We start from the raw sequence: 22,635 nt of genomic DNA on the forward strand, positions 1-22,635 counted from the left end.
GGTGTGGTTTCTGGAAGCCTCTTAAAGTGATAAGGTTTGATTCGGTCTCTGGATTGTTAGGGACTTCCCTGGTGGCTCAGATGGTCAACAGTCTGCCTGCAATGCAGGAGACCTGGGTTCTACCCCTGGGTCAGGAAGATCCTCTGGAGAAGTACATGGAAACCCACCCCAGTATTCTTGCCTGGATTATCCCATGGACAGAGGAGCCTGGCGGGCTACAGTCTATGGGGTCACATTGAGTTGGACATGACTAACGCTTTCACTTTTCACTTCACTGAATTGTTAAATAGTGTGCTTGTAATAATAAAGAATGTGACACTGGGGATTCTTAGCTCTTCCCAATGAGTATGAAGCAGCGAATTCATGGAACCCAAGTGGTCAAACACAGACAATGGAAATTGAAAATCCTGAGAATCAGCCTGTTAGGAAACTTGCAGCTTTCAAAGGACCAGATTTCCTCTCAAATCACTGGTCCTTCAAGTGTGGCAAGTTTTGTGGAGGCAACACCTGTGTAGCATTTAGATCTAAGGTTAGAACTAACCAGAGGTCTAATACAAAGATCTAAAGCTGATGTGTGTAGTGGGAATTCCTAATAATGTACTTTCACAACCTTGAGAAATTCCACAGAAATAACACCTGGAAAAACAGCATATATTAAGAAACTGTGTTAATGATTATCTTGCATGTTTTTCTTAAGAATAATCACCTTGTTACAAACCCCAAGGCCAGACCCAGAAGGGAGTATAACTGGGATCATGAAAGCATGCACCTTGGAACACCGGGTCAGCGTCAGACATGAACACTGCCTTGCTGATTGTTCCCGAGACTAGCCCAGGAGAGAATGACCTGGGGCAAACACAAGGAGATCTGGACTATGTCAGTGTAGTCCATGACATTTAGGAGTATGAGATTAACACAGCATGTGTCTTGAGAAAGATAAGATCTGAGAAAGTCTTGTATTCTGCAATTAGGAATAAAAGCTGGACTCAGAGTGGACTCTGCACCTCAGTGCCATAGAGGATGCAGGTCTTCTGATCCATTGCACCAGACTTCGTTTTCTGTCTGCATTCTCGTTGCTTGCTCCCGAGGGCAACAGATGTGTATGAGTTTTCAGGCTGTGCAGTTCTGAAGGATGCCACTTCCAAGGGGACATACACAAACTTATCTGAGAGTAAGCAAGCGATTCAGGGACACACCACAGATCTCAGATCCATCAGAGAGAGCCCCACCTCATAGGAAATATGACCTCCTGCATATATTCTGGAGAACAGGCGATCACATACTTGCCCGTGTGCATGCACACACATGCACACACACAAACATGGCTGTGCTGCTACCAAACTTCTGGCATTTCTCTGAAAGTGCTTCTCTCTCCCATCCATTTTATTAAGAAGTCTGACTTCTAGGGCTTCCCTGGTAGTCCAGTGGCTAAGAATCTATCTTGCAATGCAGGAGACACAGGTTCCATGCCTGGTCCGGGAAGATCCCACTTGCTATGGGGCAACTAAGCTGGGGCATCACAACTACTGAGACCCGTGGCCCTAGAGCCTGTGGTCTGCAACAAGAGAAGCCATCGAAATGAGAAGTCCAAGCTCTGCAACGAAGAGTAGCCCCTGCTTGCTGCAACTAGAGAAAAGCCTGTGTGCAGCAATGAAGACCTAGCACATCCAGAAAAACAACACCAACAACAGTCTGACTCCTGTCAGACACAGTAGCCTTATCTAGTGGTAGGCACAAAATACGCTCTGTCATCCAAAGTGTGCCCGAGCGGGGAAGAGCGTAGGCAAGTGTGTAGTGAAGCCAGGTGAGCTGCCTGTCAGGACTCAGGAAAAGTCCCCTGGACAGAGCTGTTCAGGTTGTGTAATAATATAATAAGGTGCTGTGTCTTCACTTGAGGAAGGGATGCTACCCAAGGACTGTGGGTTAAGTATGGCCATCTGTATTCATGTACTTGCTGAGTACTGACTGACTTGTGTTCTGTGGGACCTCAGAAAGACTTAACCTTTATGGGCCTCATCTTTGCTATCTGTAAAATGGGCATATATACTGTTCCCTATCACGTTAGGTTTGTGAGCATGAAGTGAGGTGAGTTTAAGACACTTTAAGTATAGAACTGACACAGAATACTTGCTCAATAAATAATATCTGCTATTGTTACTATTCAAAGTATAACATAAGGTGTCTTTTCCTCTCATCTTATCTCTAGCAAGCTGAACAAAGAGTCCGTTCTGTTTCTTCTTTCTCTCCTATCCACATTGCCCTTTCCTCCCCACCGTCCACCATTTCCCCATCCATAGCCCCGTCCCTTCCCTAACCCCGCCCCTTGCCCCTCCCCTCCGCTCCCATACCCCTCCTTTCCCCATCCTTAGCCCCTCCCCTCCCCCATAACCCCGCCCAGGCCCTTCCCTCCCCCATTTGCTCCTCCCACCAGCGCTACCCTGGGCACAGCCCTGACTCAGCGGGGCAGGAAGCTCATGGTGTAGTTTGGAGGGATGGTGGCAAAGCCCACGAGTTTTGGGGACACGTCGATGTCCTGGGGCAACTGTGGGGACTTGAAGCGGAAGTTCTGCATGATGGTGGTGAAGAAGAGGAAGAGCTCCATTCTGGCGAGGCCTTCTCCGAAACAGTACCGCTTTCCTGAAGGACCAGAGAGGGAGGCACGGAGGTGAGGCCTGTTCTCACTGTTGCCTGACCCCCACTACAGACCCCCAGCTGCATCCTCTCAGGGAAGAAGGGCTGGAATATCGAGGCTGGAGAGACTTGCAGAGAAGTTGCTACTCTTCTCTGAGCCTGTTTCCCTAGAACTTTTGGTGGGATGAGCCCAGACTGTAGCAATTGGAACTTTGGATGCCCCCTGCCCCTAAATACACTCTCAAATATGACTACTGCTGTCATCGCCTTTCTAAGAATCTGAAGGATTTAAATGACCTTGGATTTAAATCTCTCACTCTGGGCCTTGATTTTCCCTATCTCTGAAATGGGTATGATTATTCCTTTTCTTTTGCTTTGGCCCAGGCTCTTGGTAGTTATGGGGATTGCTGATTGGCCCCAGGGTATATGGTAAGAAGGACTTCCACGCTGGAGAAAGAAGCTAGGTTAAGCCTTAGCGATGGAGGAGGCCCCTGTGGGTGTTGACTTGGCAGTGTCTCTTACCGATAGAGAAAGGCACAAAAGCATCACTCTTCTTAAATTGCCCCTTCTCGTCCAGGAAGTGCTGGGGGTTGAAATCTCGGGGGTTGGAGAAGAACTTGGGGTCTCTCAGCACAGAGCCCAGCAGAGGGAACACTTCGGTGCCCTGGTTGAGAGGAGGGAGGGGACTTTGATAAGGTGGAGTAGAGGGGGAATTTGGGTGCCCTAGGTGAGGACAAGTGGAAGGCATGGGAGTTGGGGTCCTCTGAAGGAGGTGCTTTGGGGGACATGAGATTCATGTCCTCGGGACAGGAAGTTTGGCTGACATGAGGCTTATGTCCCCTGAGAAGGGAAGTTTGAAGTGCACGGGTTCTATGTCTCCTGGAGCAGATGGTTTCGGGGACACGTAGTTCATGCCTCCCATGGGAGGAGGTTGAGGGGGCGGGAGGGTCATGTTCCCTGAGACAGGAATTTTGGGAGACATGGGGTTTGTGTCCCTCTAGGCAGGATGCTTGGGGGACATGAGATCATGTCCTTGAAGGTCTAGGGGAAATGAGGTTCATTTCTCTTGAGACAGAAATTTGGGGGGCACATAGGGTTCATATTCCTTGAGGCAAGAGGTCTGGGGAGGTCTGAAATTCAGGAGTCTCCAAGGGGGAAGGTGGCAGGGACACGGTAGTGGGGAAAGTCTTTGATTAGTGGGGTGGGTCCCATGGGTCACGGGCTGGGAAGGTTCTAAGGGCAACTGGGTTTAGGGTCACAGGGATCGGGCTGGGTGGGGCAGCACCTTGGGGAGGAGGAAGTCTCGAAACTTGGTATCCTTGGTGACTCTGCGGGCCAGGCCCATGGGGATCATGTCTCCGAATCTCTGGATCTCGTGGATCACAGCCTCTGTGTAGGGCATCTTGGCTCGGTCCTCAAACTTGGGCTGACGGTTCTTGCCGATTACTCGGTCAATCTCCTCATGGACTTTGGCTAGGGGAGGGGGGAGAATGTATTTAGCTCTTGAGGGGACTCGGGGCAGGAATGAAAATCCAAATATGTACAACATGCATGACATCCATGTGTGGTGTGGATGCAGACCACTCAGATCAGACATCGGCTGTAGACACTGTCGGGGCAGGGTCTTGTTCACTTTGTTGTTGTTTAGTTGCTTCTGTCGTGTCTGACTGTTTGTGACCCCATGGACTGTAGCCTGCCGGGCTTCTCTGTCCACGGGATTTCCCAGGCAGAAATACTGGAGTGGGTTGCCATTTCCTTCTCCAGGGGATCTTCCTGACCCAGGGATTGAACCTGCATCTCCTGCACTGGCAGGCAGGTTCTTTACCACTGACCCTCCAGGGAAGCCCACCTGTTCACCTGGTCCTATGGAAATCACAGGGGAGGTGCAAAGGAGGAATCCTGGGGAATGTCTGGAGGAGGGGGCGGTGGGCACTTGGTTGGGTCAGCCGCAGGAACTATATACCAATCAGTTCAGATATTTTCAATGTTTTAACAGCTGGTGAGACTTGGCTGGTGCTTATCAGCCAAACATCACCTAGTCTCTAGAGAGCAGAGCGTGTCTGAGGGTCCATGGGCCTGAGAGAGGTGGGACCACTGCAGCAGGCTCAGAGGAATTTGGGGGAGGGGTCCATGGTTCCCGCTTCCCTGCCCTGTCCAGCCTTACCCTCCACATCTGGGTGCTTCATGAGCAGCAGGAAGCCATACCGCATGGTTGTGCTGACCGTCTCCGTGCCCGCAAAGAAGAGGTTCAGTGTCGTCATCACCAGGTTATTCCTGTAGAACTCTGTGTTGGGATTCTCCTTCTCCTGCATGGACAGAGGGCTCCAGGTGAGCTCACTCCCCTATGCTCTCAGGGCCCTTCTGGGGGTTTTCCCTTTGGACCTGCCTCTTTATTTTATAGGGGCTTCCCCGGTGGCTCAGACAGAATCTGCCTGCAATGCAGGAGACTCAGGTTCAATCCCTGGATCAGGAATATCCCCTGGAGAAAGGAATAGTTACCCACTCCAGTATTCCTGCCTGGAGAATCCCATGCATGGACTGAGGAGCTTGGAGGGCTACAGTCCATGGGGTCGCAAACCGTCAGACACGACCGAGTGAGTAACAACACTCTATTTTATTACTTTTTCAAATTAACCGCCCCCCCTTTTTTTTTGGCTGTGTCACGTGACTTGCAGGATCTTCCCTGACCAGGGATTAAACCCTGGGCCCTTGGCAGTGAGAGCGCAGAGTCCTAACCACTGGGGCCTGCATGCTAAGTCACTTCAGTGGTGCCCACCTCTTTGTGACTCCATGGGCTGTAGCCCACCAGGCTCCTCTGTCCATGGGATTCTCCAGGCAGAAATACTGGGTTGCTATACCCTCCTTCAGGAGATCTTCCTGACCCAGGGATTGAACCCATGTCTCTTATGTCCCCTGCATTGGCAGGTGGATTCTTTACCACTTGTGCAACCTGGGAAACCTGGTGCACAGTAGTTTTACAGAAATGTTTGCTACCATGATTCGCATTCATAAGTCCTGCCTGTGGGCAAAACGGCTCAATAGGTGGAATGTGTGCTGTGCTAAGTCATTTCAGTCGTGTCTGACTCCATGAGACCCCATGGACTGTAGCCCGCCAGGCTCTCTGTCCATGGGATTCTCCAGGCAAGAATACTGGAGTGGCTTGCCACGTCCTCCTCTAGGGGATCTTTCTGACCCAGGGATCAAACTCACATCTCTTATGTCTCTTGCATTGGCAGGTGGGTTCTTTGCCACTAGTGCCACCTGGGAACTCCAGTAGTGGAAGAGTGATGGTTAATTATCCCTGGGATTGTGAAGATTATTAGGTTCAGCTCAGTTCAGTGGCTCAGTCGTGTCCAACTCTGCGACCGCATGGACGGCCGCACGCCAGGCTTCCCTGTCCATCACCAACTCCTGGAGCTTACTCAAACTGTCCATAGAGCTGGTGAGTTATTATTAGGTTGGGGGAGGGGTGATTTCAATGGGCCTCTGTTCTCCTCCACCCCCAGCCTGATTTCCCTCTGCCTGGCTCTGGACCTCTTCATCCTGGCTGTGAGGGTGTACCTCCTGCATGCGGATGAGGAAGGAGTCGATGAAGTCCCGTGGGGAGTTGGGGTCCAGCGTGCGCTGGTTTTGTTCCACCTTCTTGGCTATGAAGTCCTCCAGTCCCTGCAGCTCCTTAAAGGCCTGTTGCTGTGGCCCTGGCAGATATTTCATCACTGAGTAGAACATCTCATAGAGCTGAGGATGGGAAGGGGAGAAGGGGAGGGAAGGACAGCTGTCAGTGTGTGGGACCTGGTGGGAGTGGGCCCTGTCTCAGGACAAGGCAGGTACTGGGTTACAGGCGCCTGCTCAGATGTTTACACATTTTGATGAGGCTGGATGGGAATGTGTTTTCACAATGAGTTACGTGTGAGGGCCCCTGTCCAAGGATTAAAGTGAGATGGACTGGGACCCTATTCAGATATTCAGATGATGTTGGATTGGAGAAACACACCCGGGGTTCATATGTTCAGATGAGGTTGGGTTGGGAGACACCTGTCCAGGTGTTTAGCTAGCTATTCAGGCGGGACTTGTATGGGGGGTGGTCACCTGCCTAAGTGTTTAGGCATTGGTGTGGTCTCAGTTGGACACAACTGTCCCAATGTTTAGAGGGGTCTAGGTTGGGGTTTCTGTGCAGGTGTTGAGGTACCAAAGTGGGGTTGGGGTGCAGGTGTTAAGGTGGGGAGATACCTGTTCAGGTGTTCAGATATTCAAATGGGCCAATGGAAGGCACTTCTGTAGGTGCTGGAAATGAGCTGGATCAGGGGACACTTATTTGGGTGTGTGGGGAACAATCTACCTAGGTGTTTATGCATTTAGGGGTCTTGGTTGGGGTACCTGTCTACATGTTCAGCTATTTAAGTGAACTGGGGAGGGGGCAGTCTCTGGAGATTCCAGTGGGCTGGTTTTGGGACATCTGTGTGGAGAACCAATGATTTTGGTGGGCTGAATTTTGAAGCACCAGGTGTCCAGGTAGTCAGGAAGTGGGCTGAGGTGACCACTTGCCAGGTGTTAAGAAATTCAGATGGAAAGAAAATATCTTTTTTTTTTTTCTTTTTTTTTGCCATGCCAAGCAGCATGTGGGATCTTAGTTCCCCGACCAGGGATCGAACCCATGCCTCCTGCATTGGAAGCACAAAGTCCGAACCACTGGACCACCAAGATGTCCCCTCCCCTTTTTTGAGATGGAGTGTCTACAAAGGGACCACTTGTTAGAGACTAAGATAAGCTGGGATGAGGACATCTGTCCTGGTAAGAAAGCTGGGTTGAGGACATGTATCTTTTCTGCAGGTTTTTTTTTTTTTTTCTTCTTTCTTCTTCTTTTGTTTTTTTGGTGGAGGGTGCATCTTTTGAGATATCCAGGTGTCCTTAGAGACTGAGTATTGGGCTTTGGTGCAACTGTTGAGTTGTCCAAGAGTGGTGGTCTGGTTTTGAGGGGACCCTCTCTGGGGGAGGATGGGAGTTTGGGGCACTTGTCTCCTGTGTGTGTGTGTGTGTGTGTGTGTGTGTGTGTGTGTGTGTGTTGGGGGAGGGCATTTGGCAGGCTGCGGTAGGGGCAGGGTAGAGCCAGGTCGACTCGGGTTACCTGCCCGGTAGACGTAGCAGTGAACTGGAAGCTTCCCAGCATCATTCGCAGTAGTGACAGGAACTCTTTGTCCTCGTAGTCAAAGCGGTCCCCGAAGACAATGGAGCTGATAACATTGGAGACTGTTCGGCTCAGGAAGAAGGTGGGATCGATGAAGGCGCCTGGGGGGATGAGAGCGGAGGGAGTTGGGGAGAGACAGGGATTTAGCGGAGAGTCAGCTCGGCTGTCTGATGCCGTCTGAGAAGTGAAGGGGGGCACGGCAGTGCTGAGCTAAACTTCCAGCACCGGACCCTAGGGTCCAGACCAGCCCCGGGCTCCCTGGCTCACGGGCCCCCTTCCCGGGCCAGAACGCGTGTGGCCGCGTCGGGTGTTTCCCTCCTCCTCCTCGCACACTGCAGAGTACCCCCGGCTCACCGCGAGTGCCCCGGAAGGCCTCGATGAGGAAGCCCGCCTCCTCCTGGATGCGCTCTTCGATGCCGCGCTTGCCCACACCAAAGTCCCGCAGCGTCGTAATGGAGAAGCGCCGGAGCTGCTTGGCGCGCTCCCCGTTGCTGAACGCCACGCCTGCGGAGGCAGCGCAGGAGTCAGACGAGGGCAGAGCTAGGCAGGGGCCAGATCAGCCCCGGGCTCCCGGGCTCCCGGGCTCCCGGGCTCGCTAGAGGGAGAAGGGGCGGACAGAGAGAGCAAGCGGGGAGAAAAAGAGGTAGAGAGCCAGAGTAGGGTGCAGAGGGGAAGGAGGGGTAGAGGGTGGGCGAGAGCAAGGGGAGAGGGAGAGAACGGGGAGACAGACAGAGACAGACTGAGACAAACAACGCAGAGTCAGAGAAATGCAGAAAGAGACCGAGTGCGAAGAACAGAATCGGAAAGAGTGAGGCAAGACAGATAGGTCAAGAGACACAGAGGCACTCAGGGGAAGAGGAGACAGAGGAGGGAAGGAAGGGAAGTAAGATGCATGGAGATCTGGGAGGCAGACATAACCGTGGCAAATTCTAAGGAACTTCCCTGGTGGCTCAGGCGGTAAAGAATCTACCTGCAATGCAGGTGACCTGGCTTCGATCCCTGGGTTGGGAAGATCCCTGGAGGAGGAAATGGCAACCTAGTCCAGTATTCTTGTCTGGAGAATCCCATGGACAGGGAAGCCTGGCTGGATACGGTCCATGGGGTCACAGGACTGAGTGACTAACACAGACACGCACAAAGAGAAGAGAGAAAAATAGGGAGAAAGAAACAGAGAGGCCCTGGGGGGAAAGAGAGACTGTTACTGAGAGATGGAGGCATGGAGATTTTGAAGCTGAGATAATGTGAGATTCGAAGACGAAGGAAGAAGAAAGATGGCAGGAGAGAGAAACTGGGGGATGCCCAGAAGCTGAAAAGAAGAAAAAGACCAAAAGGCATATGGAGATAGAGGACCGGGGTTCCAAAGCAGAAATCCCAAGAGGCTCTAAGAGACACAGAGAAAGAAGAGACATCGAGTGAAAGGGGACAGGGGCAGAGAGAAGCAGGGAGAAACAGAGACGCAGAAACTCTAAGACAAGATAGAGCAGGGGGAGGCAGCAGTGTGCAGGACTGGAGACAGGAATAGCAGAGGCAGTCAGGAGAAAAAAGCCGGGGACCCCGAAGTCTGTCTGACCATGCCCCCTTCCCCTCAGTCTCCCTCACCATAGCCTTTGAAGATCCAGTCAAAGGTAGCCTGCTCGCCTCGCCCACTGAATTCTTCAGCCTGGTCCACCAGAGCCTCCTTCACAGCATCATAGCCGCACAGCACCACGATCTGCCGGGTCCCCAGGTGGATGGTGAACACAGGGCCGTAGCGCTCACTGATCTGATAGAGGTGAGTGGGAGTTAGTTAGTGGGAGTAGCCCCTTTTCTGAACAGGCCCTGTACCCAGACCTCACATGCTGGGATGCATTTCCTCACAGGTTCTGACTATCAAGGAGCTGGACAGCCCAAGATACCGTCTTTCCTGGCTAGGACCCCGATTGTTATTGTTGTTGTTGAGTCACTCAGTCATGTCTGACTCTTTGCAACCCTATGGACTGTAGCCTGCCAGGCTCCTATGTCCATGGGATTTCCCATGCAAGAATACTGGAGTGGGTTGCTATTCCCTTCTCTGGGGCATCTTCCCAGTGCAGGGATCAAACCCAAGTCTCCTGTGTCGGCAGATGGGTTCTTTACCTTTGGGCCATGAGGGAAGCCCCAGGACCCTGGTATTGGATCTTTAAAATTCCCTTCTTCTTTCCTAAGACTCTAGCCCAACATTGCCCATCCCCTGCCATAAAGCCCTAGATGAACTGGCCAGGCCGCCCCCCCCCCCACCCCGTCCCCCCATCTCTGCCCCATGACACCTTCATGAGGGAGTTGTACATCTGCTCGGTGTTCAGCTGCAGGTAGTTCCCGATGAAGGGCAGAGGAGTGGGCCCTGGAGGCAATTTCCCTTTGAGCTTCCTTTGCCGCCAGACAGACATCAAGACCATGACAGTCAGACAGGCCAGCAAAGCCACGAGGAGCAGCCCTGAGGCCAGCATGGTGGCAACTGGAGTGATGACCAGTTGGTGATGTCTGAGATGGTTGGCCTTTATACTACCTGGGAAAGCAGGACAGACTTTGGTCCTGATTATATAATTGTCTTATTTCACCTCTCTTGTCCACTCCCCACTATGCTCCCTGCCTAGCTTGGGACCCAGCCAACCAGGAAGGAGAGGGGTGGACCTCAGGTCAGGTTAACTAGGAGAGGGCCCCAAGGTGGAATTTGTGGTCTGTGGGGAGAGACTGCTGTAGGGCTGTGGATTTTGGAGGAGACTATAGATACGTTCCAGAACTGAAGATTTTGGGGAGCCCCTGAGCTTTGGACTTGGGATCTCAGAGTGAGAAGGGACCCCCAAAGTTGTGGATTTGGAGGTCTTGGGAAAGTGGAAATCACAGATCTGGATGTAAGGGTATTAGAATGGACAGGATGTGTGGCTGTGGATTTGGGGGCCTTTTGGTGAGGAGGGATGTAGGTTGAAGGGTCTCGTGATGGTGGGGGGAATTCCAGGGAATGGATTTGAGGGTCTTGAGGTGAGAAAGGAGCCCTGCTGTGGGTGTGGGGTTCCTGGGAGCAGAGTTCAGCTGGATGCAGACTCAGCATCTGATCCCAGATGTTGACTTGCTTTTATTTTGGACATGTTGCTTGCTCTCAATGCCTGGAAGCTTCATTGGAACCTCAAAGCGAGGTCACAGTGGGGGTCATAGAACTGACCATCTATGGTTGGGCAAGAGGTAGAAGACCAGAGCTGTGCATCTGTGGAACTTTCCACAGAACTGGAGAATAGTAACTCACAATCTCAACCAGTAGAGGAACTGGCCGGGGCTTGAGAAGTAGTAATAACCATCAGTCTGATACCGAAAAAAATCCCCAATGTTTCAAGGGTTAGAATTCACACAGCATCCCACTGGTTCCCTACCCAGATCCTTAGGGAAGTCCACTGTGTTGACTATATCATTTCTATTATTGTTAATGCTTCACATTTTACATGTGAGTATAATGAGGACAGAAGAGAGAGAGTGGGCAAGAGGCACGCATGTGACCCCTCTCTCTCCTGCTTGGTACTTATTTCCTCTTTCTGGAATTGGGTTTCCCCACTTCCCAGGAGGTGCCAGTGGTAAAGAACCCACCTGCCAATGCAGGAGATGTAAGAGACGGAGATTCGACCCCCTGGAGGGCATGGCAGCCCACTCAAGTATTCTTGCCTGGAGAATCCCATGGACAGAGGAGCCTGGTGGGCTACAGTCCATGGGGTCCCACAGAGTTGGACATGACTGAAGGGACTTAGTACGCACGCACCAGTGCAAAGGGAGTATTTGGAAGAGAAGGTTGTACTGGAGAGTGTGTGAAGTCCCTTTTAGAGGTGATTCCTGGTGTGTCAGGACTTTTGTTAGCAGGCAGAGGGGACTATGTCAGGAGAGATTTGGGTAAACTCCAGTGTCAGGAACAGAGGGAAGTCCTGGGATTCTGAAGTGGGGGAAGAGAAAAGAGGAGAGGTCCCATGTCCTCCCTTCACTGACATTTTTCCTTCATAATGACACTTAACCCCATCACAGTACCAACTGTGAAGATTACATCCACATCCTCATCATCTTACTGAATCCCTGTAACAGCAGGGCTGGTTTATCATTGTCTTCACTTGGCAGTTGAGAAGCCTGGGACTCCATAAAGCCACTTGCTGGAGGTCACACAGGTAGTAGGTGAGGGAGCTGGAACTGGAACTCTCTCCTGGTTCTCCTTCCATTGACTGGCCTAGCCCACCCTGGGGGCCATGTGAGAGTCAAGGTTAGAGGCAGGTGAGTGCTGACATTGGCATCAGCCTTGGACACAGGGATTACATTAGCAGGTTCTGCTTTTGGCATCAGGTAGCCCTGGGGAGGCAGGGTATCCTGTTGGCACTGAGCCTGCCCCCAGGTAGACTCTAGGATTAAACACGTTCATACTGACCCTGATGCCAGGAAAACAGTAATAGAACCACTTGTATCAAGAGGGCTCTGAGGGCACAGATGGCCCTTGGGGCTGCCTTCAGGACAGCATAAGGGTGGCAGCGTAGAGATCCAGAGGTGGGTCCCAGTGGGTTCTGATATGAACATTCCGTGGGTGCTGAGATGGATCCTCCGTGGGCCTGAGAGGGGGGCCCAGATGGATCCCAGAGAGGCTCTGACAGTCGGACAGCCCTGCTCAGGTGCCACCTCTAACCTTGGACAAGAACAGGTGGGTGAGGCTGGTCCTCCCGGGGCCGGCGTCTTGCTAGATCATTCTAGGCTGCTGAGCTCTGAGTCCTTTGGGGAGGGATCAAAGGGCAGAGAACAAAGCAGAGAGATTAAAGTTGTTTGTTGGTTTTGGAGGGGGAAGAGGAGGGCAAGAGGATTAGCTCCGGGTTGGCAGGAGTTAGTCTCGCTAATCCTGATCGCCAGCTGCACCTGGGCTGGCCCCATGCCTGTGTCCGCCTCTTCCCCCTTATCCCATGACAAGGAGGGAGGTAGAAATTTGGGGAGTCTGTTTTTCAATGAGATTGGCACCAGCGAGGGCATTGAGTGTTCAAACAGGCTGCTGCGAGCTGGGCGGGGAGGAGAAGCCCTTGGGGGACAGTGAGGTCAAGTGAATTTGACTTTGATGTTGGCCCCTGGAACATGGAGCGAGAGGTTACTGTCCATCATCACGTGTTGTATCTCCCGGAGGCAGGCAGGACATGTGCTAGCCTGTGGTGGCCTGGAAATGGGCTTCTAGAGTAGTAGCCCATAATCAGTTAATAGGCTTCATTTTTGTATATCTGAGATGCAGACAATTGGGATCGTCAGTGCAGATGGAAAGTGAGGTTAATTAGTTCCATTTTACCACAATGGGAAAAAAGTCTGTAAGGCGAGGCCAGGCCATTTCCATCCTCTTTTGGTAAACATGTTGAGTGGTTGGTAAAGTTTTGTATATTATAAAAATATAAAAAGCACTGAAAAAAGTGAAAACAACAGCAACAACAGTTTAAGGATTAGTGGTGAACCCGGGAAAATCCTTTCTCCTTGCTGGGTCTCAGTGTCCCTTTCAGGACAGTGGAAGGGTAGTTAAGAGCAAGATGAAGATGTAGACTGGAATCCCCTCTGTGGTTGTATCACCTTGAACAGATAACCTCATCTCTCTGGACCTTATGGGGCCAATGATGGTACCCACCTCTTAGTCTCTTTTGGTAAGGAATCAGTAGGTTAATGCATTTGAGCTGCATGGCAGTAAGCACTCAGTCAGTGTTATCCGTTCTTACCATCAATCCATGGAATGAAGGCCACAGATAAGAGTTTCTCTAAGCATTCCTTTGTATTTTACATTCTCTGGCACAAAGTCTCGAAAGTTTTTCCTTTGGAAAAGGAGAAAGAGAAAGTTTTGGGGGAACTTCCCCCCATTTCTTCCTCCGAACAGCAGAACTGGATGTCCCTGGACGTCTCTGATGTCTCAGTGGGAAAGAATCCACCTGCCAATGCAGGAGACACAGGTTCGATCCCTGGGGTCTAAGAAGACCCCACCTGCTGCAGGGCAGCTAAGCCGGTGCATCACAACTATTGAGCCTGCGCTCTGGAGCCTGAGAGCAACAGCTACTGAAGCCCCCTTGCTCGGCAGCAGGAGAAGCCACCATGATCAGAAGCCCGTGCAACACCACGAAGCGTGGCCCCTGCTCACCGCGACTAGAGAAAGCCTGCGCAGCAATGAAGACCCAGCACCACCAAAAAAATAAGATAACATGAAGAGTCTCTTCTTAAAAGCAAACGAAAACTGTACCTCCTGGAGCTGTGCTAGGAAGTGGACCTCTTAGGCACCTCCTGGAGGGATGGTGGTTAGGCAGTGTCTGAGGAAGACCCTCTGGGCAGGCATGGAGCTCTGCCCAGGGCTCTGCCCAGCGTTCTGCTTTGTCTTTCTCCCCCCATTTCTGACTTTCTGTGTGTCTTGCTCTTTCTTCATCCCTGCAGGTCAGCCTGCCCTTCAACCCTCTTGTGTGCTTTTGGATCTGTTTATATTTGTGTCAGTGGATTTGTCCAGTGGATTTTCCTAGATGCCTCAGTCATTTTTCTCCGTATTTATTTATTTAGAGACATATCTTTCAGTTGAATTGATAGGCTTTTATTTTGTACCTCTGAGATGCAGGCAGCGGGGATTCTCAGTCTAGATGGAAGGTGAGGTTAGTTACATTGTACTACCATGGAAAGAATTCTGTAAGTCAGGGCCGGGCCATTTCCACCCTCTTTTGTTAAAAGTATTGAGTGGTTTGTAAAGTTTTGTATAATATAAAAAAATAAAAAGCACTGAAAAAAGTAAAAAAAAGACTCTTTTAAAGAATTTTATATCACAGAAAAATTGAGCATTCCCATGTTACACCTTCCCTCAATACACAGTTTCTCCAATTATTGAATATTTTACATTAATATGATTAGTGTGGTTGTTGCTGTTTAGTTGCTAAGTCATGTCCAACTCTTTTTGTGACCCCATGGAATGTAGCCTACCAGGCTCCTCTGTCGGTGGGATTTCCCAGGCCAGAGTACTGGAGTGGGTTGCCATTTCCTTCTCCAGGGGATCTTCCCAACCCAGGGATCTAACCCACGTCTCCTGCATTGCAGGTGGATTCTTTACCACTGAGCCTGGGAAGTCTGGTTAGTATGTTTCCTATTAGAAGTATAAACCAAGGCCGATACATCATTCTTATTAAAGTCCATGCTTTACTCAGATTTCCTCCCCTTACCTAATGCCCCTTCTCCTCTAGGATACCACATTACATTTGATGGTCACATCTCCTTCAGCTTTCTTTGGCTGTAAGTTTCTCAGACATTTCTGGTTTCTTTGTTTTTGATGCCCTTGGTAATTGAAATGAGGACTGGTCAGATATATTGTAGAATGTTCTATGAAGCTTTTCTGATGTCTCCTTATTTATACATCTGAATGTGTGTGTACTTCTGCGTGCATGCTTGAGGTGTCTGTGCATGTATGTTTCAGCGTGTCCGGATTGATGTATGACTTTATGCATCTTTGTGGAGCGTGTGTGTGTGCATGAGTGAGTATCCATGCGTGTTTATGTGTGTGAGTGCATGACGGGGTGTGCACGTGTCTGTTACCAGTATGGCTGAATGCACGCCGGCCTCTGCATCTGTCTGTGGGTAACGTGAGTGCCTGCTTTGGGATATGTCCGATAGGGGATATTAACATGTGTGTCTCCGGGTCCAGCCTGATGTGTGACTGTGTGTGCACATCTGTGCTTGTAGAGCTCATGGCCATGCCTGAGCGTATGGATTTGTGTGTGTGTGTATTCTGGTGTATGTAAGCGTGCGAGCCACGCTGCAAACATGGGAACATCAGCTCTGCTTGTGCTTCCCTGTGTTTGGATTCCAAGAGCCCTGGCCCAGCTCCACGTCTCTTCTTAAAAAACAAACAGTTCCCTTATTTTTCAGGATATTACTTCCTTCAGTTTTTAAGGATCATATTAGGTAGAAAAAGCCTCCATAGGACAGGTGTGTGTCCTGAGATCATTCTGAGGTAGGTTACTCCCATTGAATCAGCTTCTCAGGAAATTCTCTTTCCCACGGTATTATCCCCAGGCTCCTAATTGAGTCTTTTAATAGAGGCATTTGACCAGTGTTCACAGAACCCACTGCTTCATGCCGGCCTATGCTGGGTGATGCTCAGGGCACATGGTAGCCAAGACAGCCCTGGGACCTGCCTTCATGGAGCTTTTTCTCCAGAGGGGGAGACAGATCAGTCGCCAGACAACGACAGCCCAGAATGGATAGTGCTGGGAGGAGGAGGAACGGCTAGAGGGGTCAAGGCCATGATAGTGGGACTCAGGCAGAGGGGTCAAGATCAGGATGGGGGGACATGGGCAGAGGGGTCAAGGTCAAGATGGAGACACAGGGAGAGGGGTCAGGGCTGGGATGAAGGAGGCAGAGGTGTCTGTCCGAGTCCAGAAATGGCACTTGATTCAACCCTGTAGGTTCTGGGTTAGCCACTAGAGGCCTCAGTAGGGACTCTTCAATGGGAGGATAGGGAGGGAGAGTTGCTGGCAGAGTCAGCTTGTATAAAGGCCCAGAGGCCTGCGGAGTGTGGATGAGAGCTGTTAGGAGCACAGAGATCTGGGGCCGTGTTTACTGATGAGTCTGGAGCCATGAGCAGGAGTTGGATCTGGGGATCGGGTGCGGGGGTGGGGAGTTTGGACTCTGTCCTGAAGCTGCAGGGGATCACAGAAGGCTTTTAAGCAGAGGAACTAAATGGTCAGATTTGTGTTTTAGAAAGATTTTTCAAATTTTTGGAGATGAGACTACAGGCCAAGAGATGAGGAAGTGACTCATACAGGAAACCAGGTGAGAGAGGACAGGACTATGAGGATGGAGAGAGAGGAATGGGATGGAGAAAGGTACAGAAGGAAGAACTATTTCTTCCTTGATTCTGTGTTGGCTGTACTGGGGTGAGGCTGAAGGAAGAGTCTAGTGTGGGGGAGAGATGGTAGTGTTATTTATTGGTTTGGGGAGACAGGTCAAGAACAGGTCTGAGGCAAGAGAAAAACGAGCTCAACTTTGGAATGTTGAACCATGGCATAGTCCCTGTGCTTAGGGATTTCTTAGACTAGTGGGAGAGCAGACCTGGATAAATTAAAGGCCTCAATGATGCCATTAGGATTAGTTAGTAATTTTTAGTAATAAATTGCCACTTAGGGTTGAGGATTGGGAAGGCTTGGTAGAGGAGGTGTCATGTCGTTTAAACTGGGTCTTGTGGGATGAGTTCACAATAAGGGAAGAGAGCGGGGTGGTCCAAGCGAGAGCGGGGTGGTCCAAGCTAGGTCTTGGATGTGTGAGACAAATGGAGCACAACAGATATATTTCACAGCAACACCCCTCTTTCTCCCAACCATATCCATCAACTTTCCATCCTCTTCCTGCTAGCCTGACCCAAAACTCTTAGGAAAAACCTGGCTCATGCCTGCAAGGAAGTCTTTTTTCAAAGTTGAAGTGAAATGTGCAGAACTTAAAATGAACCCTTTAAAGCAAACAGTTCAGCGGCACTTGGGACAGTCACAGGATTGAGAAACCACCACTTTGAACAAGTTCCAAATGAGAATCTTTTGTTTTGTTTTTTCTCCTTTTTGGGGCCACTCTGTGTGGCTTATGGGATTTTAGTTCCCTGACCAGGGATCGAACCGGCACCCTCAGCAGTGAAAGCACAGAATCCTAACCACTGCACTGCCAGGGAGTTCCCCCAAAAAGAAGCTTAAGTGAGCCTTCTTGTTTTAAATTTTAAATACTAGTACTGTGATAATGATATCATTCATTGAACTTATCATCTTAATATATGAAATTTTTAATGAGTCTGATCTTATTACAGTTCTCATAGCAAGCCTATGGTGTTGGTTTTGTCATTCCCATTTTGCAAATGAGCTAAGTAAGACCCAAAGAGTTGGAAGTGAGTTGCTTTGGGTTTTATTGCCAATGAAGATAGAGTCTGGACATGGTCTTGTGTGATTCTAAATTCCATACTCTTCACCACCACTCTAGACTGCCAAATCCTACCTTTTTTTCTTTATGAATGATCAAAAAACTGCCCCTGATAGCCTGTCATTTTTAAAAAACTTTTTTTTGAAAAAAAAAAAAAATCCAAAATGTTAAAATATATGTTTAAAAGGTATCTTAATAGGAAGGAGACTTAACATTCTATCGAGTTTGCATTCTTTGGAACATTAACCAAAGATTCGGTCAACCAGTGTTACCATTCCAGGTCATGGGCAGTGAAATGGTAAGTGAGCCTAGAGAATAAGAGGCTTTGGTCAGGGAGTGAAATGGTTGTGTTTCAGATTTCAGTGATGACAGGAATTAGGGTGGGTTGAACAAGAGTGTTGGTTGGAATGCAGTGAAAGAGAAGGTCAAAGAAAGCCAAGGTTTTTTTTTGTTTGTTTGGACAGCTCACACCTATGGCCACCGAAATGCCTCCTTCCCAGAAGAATGGCAGGTCTTAGAGTAGAGAGAGGGGGAAAGTTTGCCAGATGACAACAGGGATGAAGGAGGCAGACTCGAAAAAAGAAAAACAAAATTTACAAGTGGGTTGAGTGGTCATACTTTGGAAGTGCTCTGAGGAGTTTCTGATTCTGGTAATGGTTGAATAGCTTCTATGGGGTCAAACAGGGCTTCCTAGGTGACGCAAGTGATAAAGAACCTACCTGCCAATGGAGGAGACACAAGAGAGATGGGTTTAATTCCTGGGTTGGGAAGATCCTCTGGAGAAGGGAATGGCAACCCACTCCAAGATTCTTGCCTGGAGAATTCCATGGACAGAGGAGCCCAGCGGGCTACAGTCCATGGGGTCATAGAGAGTTGGACTTGCCTGAGTGACTGAGCACCCACATAGGATCAAGCATCTTGAAAATAACAACTATAAATTCAGAATAAAACATTAAAAAACCCAATTCCCTGAAATTTCTGGATAGTGAATAAAGCAGGCAGATACTGAAGGGGGCTAGAGGAAGATAATTTCGTGTTTTGTGTGTAATACACACACACACACACACACACACACACACATATGGGCCTGAAAGCAGGCGCCCTGGAAGGTGCCATGGAGGCAGATAAAACCCAGAGAGAAAAATTGGAATTTTTCTGACTTGAAGGATCAAGGAACAGAGTTTAGGGTAATTATAACATCTGATGGTAGTGATGGCAAAATATCGAAAAAGGAGCGCGACAGAGAGGGGCAGCCCCCAAAGTTTGTATAAACACTGTCCAAATTTCAGACTGCTTTGTGAACTATTTATGTGCTAGAAAATTCCAAGTGGTATCAGCTAAGACTAAAAGAACTGAAATAAGATTTCAGAGCTGAACATTTGAGCTCAGCCAAGTTAACTGTTCCCTGAAAATGAAACAAATCAGTGTTCTTCAACAGAACATCACAGAACTCAGAGTCTCTACCATGTATCACTTGCAACAATACAGGACAAAATCCAAAATTACTAGGTATATGAAGACACAGGAAAATATAACCATACTCAAGAAAAAAGGCAATTGATGGAGAACAACCCTAGCATGACCCTAATTTTGGAGTTTAGCAGGCAAAACTTAAAAAAGCACCTGTTATGTCTATGCTCAAGGATGTCAAAATGGTGTTGAGATACAAGAGGTATTGACTCTAATTCTGATCCTGAGACTCTTTGGAAGTGGTTGAATGAGTAACTTGCATTGGAGTGAGTCTTAAAAAAAGAGCTGTGCTCTTGAGGGACTATTCGGTGTAGGACAGGGAAATGGAGAGAAAATTTGGACAGATGGTTCATTTATTAAGCAACCGTTCATAGAACACCTGCTGAAGTGGCCAGGATGGCAGAGCAGGAAGACCCTGAGCATACCTTCTTCTACAGACACACCAAAATTACAACTATTTACAGAGCAACAATTGATAAGAAAGGTTGAAGACTAGCAGAAAAGATCTTCAGCTACAAGTATAAAGAAGGAACCACAATGAGGTGGGTAGCAGAGGCAGAAATGTAGTGTAGTCAAGACCTATACCCCCAGGTGGGCAACCCACAAACAGGAGGATAATTACAATTGTAGAGATGCTTGCCAAGGACCAAGAGGTTCCAAACCTCACTCCCCAACCAGGAAGTCCAGCAGCAGGAAGATGAGCCCCCAGAATGTTTGACTTTGAAGGCCAGTGGAGGTTACTTCAAGTCATGAGCCATGGCCAAAGTTTCTGGGTTTCTTTTTTAAGCCACCCAGTTTGTGATACTTGGACATGGTACCTAGGACGCTTTTCCATTGGTTCCTTGGGCTTCGCTGGTGGCTCAGACAGTAAAGAATCTGCCTGCAATGTAGGAGACCTGGGTTCGAGCCCTGAGTCAGGAAGATCCCCTGAAGAAGGAAATGGCCACCTGCTCCACTATTTTTCCCTGGAGAATTCCATGAACAGAGGAGCCAGGTGGGCTACAGTCCATGGGGTCACAAAGAGTTGGACACAGCTGAGTGACCAACTCTGTTTACACTAGGAAGCTACCAGGCTTAGCAAGTTAATACATCCATTAACAGAAAAATGGATAAGAAAAATATGGTGTATCTATACAATTGAATTTTATTCAGCCATGGAAAAGAATAAAGTACTGTTCCATACTATCACTAGCAGGAAACTTGAAAACATTATGCTAGGCAAAAGAAGCTAGTCACACAAACGATCACATGATTGTATGATTCCATTTACATGAAAGTCAAGAATAGAGAACCTATAGAGATAGAAAGTAGATTAATTGTTGCTTAGGATGGGGAGTGGGGTGACAGAGTAGGGGAGTGACATCTAGAAGGTATGAAGTTTATTATTATTTTGCCACATTGTGAGGCAGGCATGTGGGATCTTAGTTTCCAGACTAGGGTTCGAACCTGTGCCCCCTGCAATGGAAGCACAGAGTATTAACCACTGGACCAGCAGGGAGTTCCTTATTTTTGAGGTGATGAAAATGTTCTCAAATCGACTGTGGTGATGATTGCATCTATCTATGAATGTATCAAAGAACATTTAATTGTACACTTTAAGTGGGTGGACTTTTATGACCCGTGAATATCTCATTAAAACTTTTCAGGACTTCCCTGAAAGGGAAGTGGTACAGTGGATAAGAATCTGCCTGCCAAAGCAGAGGATGAAGTTTCCATCCCTGGTCTGGAAAGATTTCACAGACCACAGGGTAACTAAGCCTGTGAGCCACAACTCCTGGGCCCAAGCTCTAGCAACCTCAAGCTGCATCTACTGAAGCCTGTGTGCCTAGAGGCTGTGCTCTGAAATGAAACAGGCCACTGCAGTGAGAAGCCCACACACCTCAATAAAGAGTGGTTCCTGCTCACCGCAACTAGAGGAAGCCCCACAGAGCAGTGAAGACCCAGCACAACCAAAAATAAACTTTAAAAAAGAGAAGAAAAAAAAAAAAACTTCTCAAAAAGACCAAAATAAAAAAAAAAAAGCAAAGAAAATGTTCGCTCTGACTCATATATCCTGATTGGTTCTTCCTACCAGTGACATATAAAGACAATTGATTCACCTAGTTTCTGAGGGGAATTTACTCCAAGGAAATAGAAAGATACATCAACTCTCCAATCTTTTTTTTTTTTTTTTAATTTTAGCCATACCACTTGGCCTTTTCCTACTGTTCATGGGGTTCTCAAGGCAAGACAGGAATACTGAAGTGGTTTGCCATTCGTAACTGAACTGAACTGATACTGTTTGGCATATGAGATCTTAGTTCCCTGACCAGGGATGGAACCCTCGCCCCCTGCATTGGAAGCGTGATCTAACTACTGGATTGCCAGGGACGTCCCCTCTCAAACCTTATTCATACTACCTGGTGTCACCCCAAACCCTTGGGCTTCTTTTCTTACATCATAACCTTTGACACTATCCTGTCCTTTCATCAGAGTCTTGGCCACTCTGGCTGTTACTGTCCCGAAATAAGTCAGTCTGTCTCACTGGACTGTGAGTCCCGTGTGGTCACTGAATGAATGTAACCTCGTCATCATTATGTAATCAGGTCCTTCTACAGGGCCCTATTTAGAATAGGAATGTGTGTTGAATGTTGAATGAATAGCCCTTGGAATTTCTGGGAAGTTTCTAATTTGACTCTCCTCATCAATAAATGAAGGCTCTCTTGAGGGTCTTGAGTTCTTCCCAGAGAAAGTCCAGCAATTCTCTGCCCTGTTTCATGTATTAAAGTTGTACATAAGATAAGTTGAGCAAGATTTTTCATAACTAAAAATGTTAGATGACCATTGGCCTGTACACGTATAAGGGTATTTGTAGATCTAAAGTTCTATGTTCATCAAAGATGTACCAAATGTGTGTGTTAATGATGTGTGTTTGTATGTCTGTGTCTGTGGCGGGCATGGAGATGAGCCATTAAGATCTCCCTTCGAGAAAGAACTTGCCATTTAGCTGCAAGGAGTGCAGTGAGATGACTGCCTCTAGCCACAGCACCTTCAGGATCCACCTTGTCTCGGGGCAGTTTCCACACCCTTCCAGTAACTGGTGGTTTTAGTCTCTTATTGCCCGACTCGTCTTCCTCCCGGCTTTCCTTTCATGGATGTCAGATCTATACCCTGGTCTGAAGACTCTTCCTGACCCATTCTACTTTCTTCCTCTTTTGTCTTTCACACACATTGCCCTCCAATAAAATGATGCACTCCCAGCTATGTCTAAACCTCTGTTTTCCCAGAAGACTCAGTTTACCTGTTGTCCATCATGGCATTTGTTCTCTATCGTGTGTATGCATGCATGCTAAGTCGCTTCAGTCATGTCTGACTCTTTGCAACCCCATGGACTGCAGCCCCCCAGGCTCCTCTGTCCATGGGATTTCCCAGGCAAGAATACTGGCCTG

At 48.7% G+C, this 22,635-nt stretch overlaps 1 protein-coding gene across 1 annotated transcript; it reads right to left on the reverse strand.

The window, feature by feature from the left end:
• Positions 1-2,124: 2,124 nt before the first annotated feature.
• On the reverse strand, positions 2,125-10,325 carry LOC122692045 (cytochrome P450 2A13). Its single transcript, XM_043899225.1, has 9 exons — positions 10,102-10,325; positions 9,416-9,578; positions 8,171-8,320; positions 7,757-7,917; positions 6,193-6,369; positions 4,796-4,937; positions 3,917-4,104; positions 3,154-3,295; positions 2,125-2,637 (listed from the first exon to the last, which is right to left on the reverse strand). The coding sequence occupies exons 1-9, from the start codon at positions 10,279-10,281 to the stop codon at positions 2,456-2,458; spliced, it is 1,485 nt and encodes a 494-aa protein (XP_043755160.1). The 5' UTR covers positions 10,282-10,325; the 3' UTR covers positions 2,125-2,455.
• Positions 10,326-22,635: the final 12,310 nt, after the last annotated feature.

The sequence above is a fragment of the Cervus elaphus genome, chromosome 4, assembly GCF_910594005.1.
Source record: "Cervus elaphus chromosome 4, mCerEla1.1, whole genome shotgun sequence".
In the NCBI taxonomy this organism is placed as follows: domain Eukaryota; kingdom Metazoa; phylum Chordata; class Mammalia; order Artiodactyla; family Cervidae; genus Cervus; species Cervus elaphus.

Coding starts and splice junctions, on each gene's coding strand:
- LOC122692045 (XM_043899225.1), bottom strand. CDS start 10,281: ATGCTGGCCTCAGGGCTGCTCCTCGTGGCTTTGCTGGCCTGTCTGACT. Junction 7,918..8,170: donor GGCCTTCCGGGGCACTCGCG/GTGAGCCGGGGG, acceptor TCATCCCCCCAG/GCGCCTTCATCGATCCCACC. Junction 4,105..4,795: donor GAAGCACCCAGATGTGGAGG/GTAAGGCTGGAC, acceptor CCCCTCCCCTAG/CCAAAGTCCATGAGGAGATT.